The sequence below is a fragment of the Neofelis nebulosa genome, chromosome 3, assembly GCF_028018385.1.
Source record: "Neofelis nebulosa isolate mNeoNeb1 chromosome 3, mNeoNeb1.pri, whole genome shotgun sequence".
NCBI classification, from domain to species: Eukaryota; Metazoa; Chordata; class Mammalia; order Carnivora; family Felidae; genus Neofelis; species Neofelis nebulosa.
The window spans coordinates 166761488-166767487 of record NC_080784.1 but is presented as its reverse complement, the minus strand read 5'-3'; the positions used below and the strand labels follow the sequence as shown (position 1 = coordinate 166767487).

Below are 6000 nucleotides of genomic sequence, written 5' to 3'. Positions count from 1 at the left end.
GCAGAATCCCAGTGTCCAGCAACTTCCTTACAAAGCCTCTAACGTCCGAAGCAGGGCCGTCAAGAAGACATTTGTATCGCCTAGGCGGCCAGAAGGGTCCCTCCGCACAGCCTTTTCTCCACTAAATTCCGGGAGAGTTGGCTCGGCGGCCTCCACGCTCCCAGAGACGTCTTTACCCTGTGAGGTGTGTCTGTGCTTCCCGGCTGCGCGGCTCCACCCTCCGACCACAGCGGCAGGTGGCGTTCCCACCAGCCACAGGGACCAGGATCTGCAAGCTAGGAGCCGGCTCCCAGCCTCATACCTCGGGGGCGTGGCTCGCGAGGAGGCTCCAGTCACATTGGCTGAGGCTGCCCGGGGGCGGAGTCAGTGAGCGCCAGTTCCAGACCCTGCAGCTCCGCCCCATCGCGGGTCCAGGGGGAGGAGGAGAGGCCCAGGTGGAGGAGGAGCGACGCCTGCTCCGGGAAGCCCCGTCTGGGGGCCATGGGGGCACAGGTGAGGCTGCCGCCTGGAGAGCCCTGCCGGGAAGGTGAGTGTCTGTCCCCGAGCCGAGGGATCTGGCATCTGGGTAGTGATGAGACCGGGTGGGCGGTCCCGGGTACTTGTGGGGAAGAGACACGAATACACCCGCTCGTAACGCATTCATTCTTGAGTTTAGGCATTCGGTCTTTGAGCCAGTCAGCCAGTCAATAAATATTTATTGGTGCTTATAATAAGCCAGGCTCTGGGAAAGCCTGAGTCGAAAAAGACATAAACTTGGCTCTCCCTCTGGTCCAGGAGGCAGACCCACGTAAATTACAGCGTGCCGAGTGTCGGGACGGGGAAATTCAGGGTGCTGTGGGAAGATTCTCGAGTCTCGTCTGAGAAAGACTCTTCCAGAGTCCGCGGTCGAAGTCACCCGGTGGGCAGAGGGCGTGCCCGGGGACGGGACGGGAGTCTGGTGTGGCGCCCTGCGCTGGCTTCGAGAGGGTCACACACGGTGGAAGGTCAGGCGCCCTGGACCTCGGGGGAAGGCGCCGGACCCGCCTGGGCCGTCCACCTCTCTCCTCTGTCTTCGAGATGAACACTTCTGCAACCCTGCTAGCCTCGCGTCTGGCTCGCTGTGCAGCCACCTCTTGGCTGCATAAGGCGAGAGCCCAACAGAAGAGGAGACCGGGAACCGGGCGCAGTGATTTGTAGGCTTGTTACTGCTGGGGTTTCGGCCCCCACTCGAATCCTGAAAAATCGCTGGGCGAGGACGCCACTTGCCTTTTGCCAGCTGTTTACAACACAGGCAGGCTTTCTGAAGTCTCAGTACAGAAGGCGCGTGTGAGCTGGGACAGAAGTAGGGACCGGAATACCTGAGGGCATGCCACAGGACAGGAAGGGTGTGCCTCAACCGACGTGACAGCTTTCAAGGTGTCTAGGGGAACACTGATTTCTAAATTACCTGGTATGGACAGGAAGGGGGAGGATTGAAGGGCGTGGTAAGAATACCTTCCCAAAGTTGCTGAGCATTTCCCGGTTTTTCTCTCCTCTGGGCTCCTCCGGAGTATCTTTGATGTGGGAAGTTTGAACTAAAAAGACGTTGGGTGGGGGGAATTGGAGGGGGAGACACTGAGCTAATCAAAACTATGCCCGGCAAGAGAGAGAAGGGACACAAAGAGAAAACGCCTGAACAATTCAGGAATTACTCAAAAGGTGAGATTTTGGAAGTGGTTATTAAAGCAGCTGGATCTGGAATTATTTCCTAGATAGTCAGGTTGTGTGACCTTTGTCTGAATAATTCCTAAACCAGTAAGTCAGACTGTTAATAACACATCCACCCTTGTTTACCCAAGGATCTGTAAGTAAGAAGGGTATGTGAATTACACTTGCTCTAGGAACAGGTGTTTTTCCTGCTTTGCTCATGCCTTTAGTTCCAACAAGAAATACTCAAGCTCAATGCTTAATACCTGTGATGAATTATATTTGTGTGGGAAAGACAAGAGAAATCAGAATCCTTGTCAATGGTGGGAAAAGATTGGGCTCTGGCATGAGTCTTCTGCACTATGACTTAACCTCCTTGAGTTTTCATCAATAAATTGGGAATAATTCATAAAGTTTACAGTTGTGAGATTACATAGGAAACACACAGTTCAGGGCCTGAAATGGAGTAGAGTCTCAATTTTTCATTCATTCATTCATTCATTCAGTCATCCAAGTAACAAGAGTCCCATGTGCCAGGCACTGACCTAGGTGCTGGTATGAAGGGATTCACAAGACAGTCTAGTCCTAGACTCTAGTTATTTTTTTTAATTTTTATGTATTTATTTATTTTTATTATATGAAATTTATTGTCAAATTAGTTTCCATACAACACCCAGTGCTCATCCCAAAAGATGCCCTCTTCAATACCCATCACCTACCCTACCCTCCCTCCCACCCCCATCAACCTTCAGTTTGTTCTCAGTTTTTAAGCCTAGACTCTAGCTAAAGCCTTGCATGTAGCTTACTGTGTACAAGGCTGATACTATGCAAGAAACAAATAAAAAAGGACATTACAAGAGTGGTAAGTGTTATGGATAATGTCTTGAGAGAGTAGGGGGTGTTTAGATTGGGTACTCAGGGAAGACCCCTTAGAAAAAGTTGTATTTGAGCTGAGGCCTGAATGACAAAGAGTCCATCATGAGATCTGAGGTTAGAATATTCCATTTGGGCTTCCATGAAGAAAAAGTTGACCCCATGTCTTGGTTTTGACTCTTAAAACCATAGACGCTTCAAAAAACCTTCTAAGCCAAAATTTTCTATAAATAATAAGTAAGTACATAAGTAAATAAATAATACATATGAAGTTTTTTTTTTTATTTAGTTTTTTGATATTATGTCACATATTCCACAGATCTCAATTTCAGTCCAACAGCCAATAGGGGCTTATTACTATGAAAATATGACACCATGAAAATAGAATGTAAGAAATATACCTGTCACCTATGAAGCACCAACTGCATGAAGATTGTGTACCATGGGACTGTAGAAGGTGATAAAGGAAACAAAGGACAGAAAGACTGGGCTGTAAGGAAGACAAACCATATATTCCAGGGCCTCTGCTTGAGAATTCTGAGCTGGTTTGGCAGTAGGGACAATAAGCTGGAGATAGAGAGGACCCAATGGTTTTCAAAGTTTTTACCAAGTGGACCACTTTTCCAGGGTGCAGCCAGCTAGCAGAATAAAAAATGACATAGATGGTTTTTAGGGCTAATTCAGTTTGTCATGGTTCTGAGAAGAAGAAATTAAGGAACTGTATTCTTTGAGGACTGGCTGTATCTCTCTTGTACTGATTAGGATATGTCCCGTATTCGTGTATATAATCTCAAATTTTCAAAACAGGTTTGCATAAAGATGTATCCGTTTATCTTCACGCATAATTAAATTCTATGAATTTTATTACGTAGTCATTTTCTCCTTTTTACAGATACAGAAACCAAGGCCCAGCCAATTGAATAATGTTTCATAATTAGTGATCAAACCAGGCACAAAATTATTTGGGCCTTTGTTTTTCTGTAGGTGCCCGACCCCATTTTCTGGCTCTGTTGGATGCAGTGGTATTCATTTTAATGATTCTGAAATCTTACTCTAAAAAAACTCTATGTTATAAACATTTCTCAAAATTTCACCAAGTGGGGGCGCCTGGGTGTGTCAGTTGGTTAAGCATCCAACTTTGGCTCAGGTCATGATCTCATGGTCCATGAATTCGAGCCCCACATCGGGCTTTGTGCTGACAGCTGGGAGCCTGGAGCCTGCTTCAGATTCTGTCTCCCTCTCTCTGCCCCTCCCCCACTCACACACTGTCTCTGTCTGTCTCTGTCTCTCTCTCAAAAATAAATATTTAAAAATTTTTTAAAAATTTCACCAAGTGAACACAACGTTTATTATCAGGAAAATTATTTTTTGTGTAATAGATAGCTGCTTTTCTACTGCAATAAAAAAGATTGCCTCCAGATTTTTACAGGTTGTTTTTCCAGCCTTCCACAGATTTCCCAAGTGCTGAAATTCAAGAGTGCTTAAAGGTAGTTAAAATTCTCAACTAAACGTTTTCCAGGAAACAGTATGTTCAAAATTGTTTAGTCTAATATTTAATATGGGCTATACATAATTGTTTTTATTTTTGTAAGTTTTTATTTTAATTCCAGTTAGTTAACATACAGTATAATATTAGTTTCAGGTTTACAATATAGTGATTCAACACTTCCATGTATCACTTAGTACTCATCACAAGTGCACTCCTTAATCCCCATCACCTATTTCATCCATCTGCCCACTCCTCTCCCCTCTGATAACCATCAGTTTGTTCTCTATACATAAGAGTCTGTTTCTTGATTTGTCCCTCTCTCTTTTTTGCCCCCTTTGCTTGTTTGTTTCTGAAATTCCACATATGAGTGACGTCATATGGTATTTGTCTTTCTCTGACTTATTTCACTTAGCATTATACTCCCTAGCTCCATCCATGTCATTGCAATTGGCAAGATTTCATTTGTTTTTATGGCTGAGTAATATTATACACACACACACACACACACACACACACACCACATCTTCTTTATCCATGCATCAATCGATTGACAATTGGGCTGCTTCCACAATTTGGCTATTGTAAATAATGCTTCTATAAACATAGGGGTGCACGTATCCCTTTGAATTAGTGTTTTTGTATTCTGGATGGTAGGGTAATTCTATTTTTAACTTTTTGAGGAACTTCCATACTGTGTTTCACAGTGGCTGCACCTGTTTGCATTACCAACAGTACATAAGGGTTTCTTTTTCTCCACATCCTCACCAACACCTGTTGTTGCTTATGTTGTTAATTTTAGCCATTCTGACAGTTCTGATATCTCATTGTAGTTTTAATTTGCATTTCCCTGATGGTAAGTGCTAATGAACATCTTTTCATGTATCTGTTGATGATCTGTGTATCTTCTTTGGAGAAGTATCTGTTCATGTCTTCTGCCTGTTTTTTAATTGGATTATTTGTTTGGGGAGTGTTGAGTTTTATAAGTTCTTTATATATTTTGGATACTAGCCCTTTATCAGATATGTCATTGCAAATATCATCCCTCATTCTGTAGGTTGTTCTTTTTTAATGTTTATTTATTTATTTTGAAAGAGAGAGCATGCACACTCATGCTGAGTGAGGGAGGGATAGTGAGAGGGAGGGAGAGAGGGAAAGAGAGAGAGAGAATCCCAAGCAGGCTCCATGCTTAGTGTGGAACTCAATGTGGGGCTCCATCTCAGGAGCATGAGATCATGACCTGAGCCTAAATCAAGAGTCAGTTGCTTCACTGACTGAGCCACCCAGGTGCCCTTCTGTAGGTTATCTTTTAGTTTTTTTGACTGTTTATTTTGCTGTGCAGATTTTTATTTTAATGAAGTCCCAATAGTTTATTTTTGTTTTTCTTTCCCTTGCCTCAGGAGACATATCTAGAAAGAACTTTCTATAACCAATGTCAAAGAAGTTACTACTTGTGTTCTTTTCTAAGATTTTTATGGTTTCACAGCTCACATTTGGGGTTTTAATCCATTTTGAATTTATTTTTGTGTATGGGTAAGAAAGTGATCCAGTTTTCCCAACACCATTTGTTGAAGAGACAGTCTTTTTCCCATTGCATATTTTTCTGGGTTTGTCAAAAACTAATTAACTATATAATTGTGCATTTATTTCTGGGTTTCTATTCTGTTCTATTGACTATGTGTCTATTTTTGTGCCAGCACCATACTGTTTTGATCACTATAACTTTGCAGTATAACTTGAAGTCCAGAACTGTGATACCTCTAGCTTTGCTTTGCTTTGCTTTTTCAAGGTTACTTTGGCTATTTGGGGTCTTTTGTGGTTCCATACAAATTTTAGGATTGTCCTAGTTCTTAAAAAATGGTGTTGGTATTTTGATAGAGATTGCATTAAATGTGTAGGGTGCTTTGGGTAGGATTGACATTTTAACAATCTTTGTTCTTCTAATCCACGAGCATGCAATGTCTTTCCATTTCTTT

At 43.1% G+C, this 6000-nt stretch overlaps 1 protein-coding gene across 1 annotated transcript in view; it reads left to right on the top strand.

Annotated features, from left to right (window-relative positions):
• The first annotated feature begins 409 nt into the window (after positions 1-409).
• The window catches only part of NIPAL1 (NIPA like domain containing 1), a 29852-nt gene continuing 24261 nt past the window's right edge, over positions 410-6000 (top strand). Inside the window, exon 1 of the mRNA XM_058722662.1 lies at positions 410-526. Within this exon, the coding sequence (XP_058578645.1) occupies positions 481-526 (46 nt within the window). The 5' untranslated portion in view covers positions 410-480. The remainder of the gene's footprint in view (positions 527-6000) is intronic.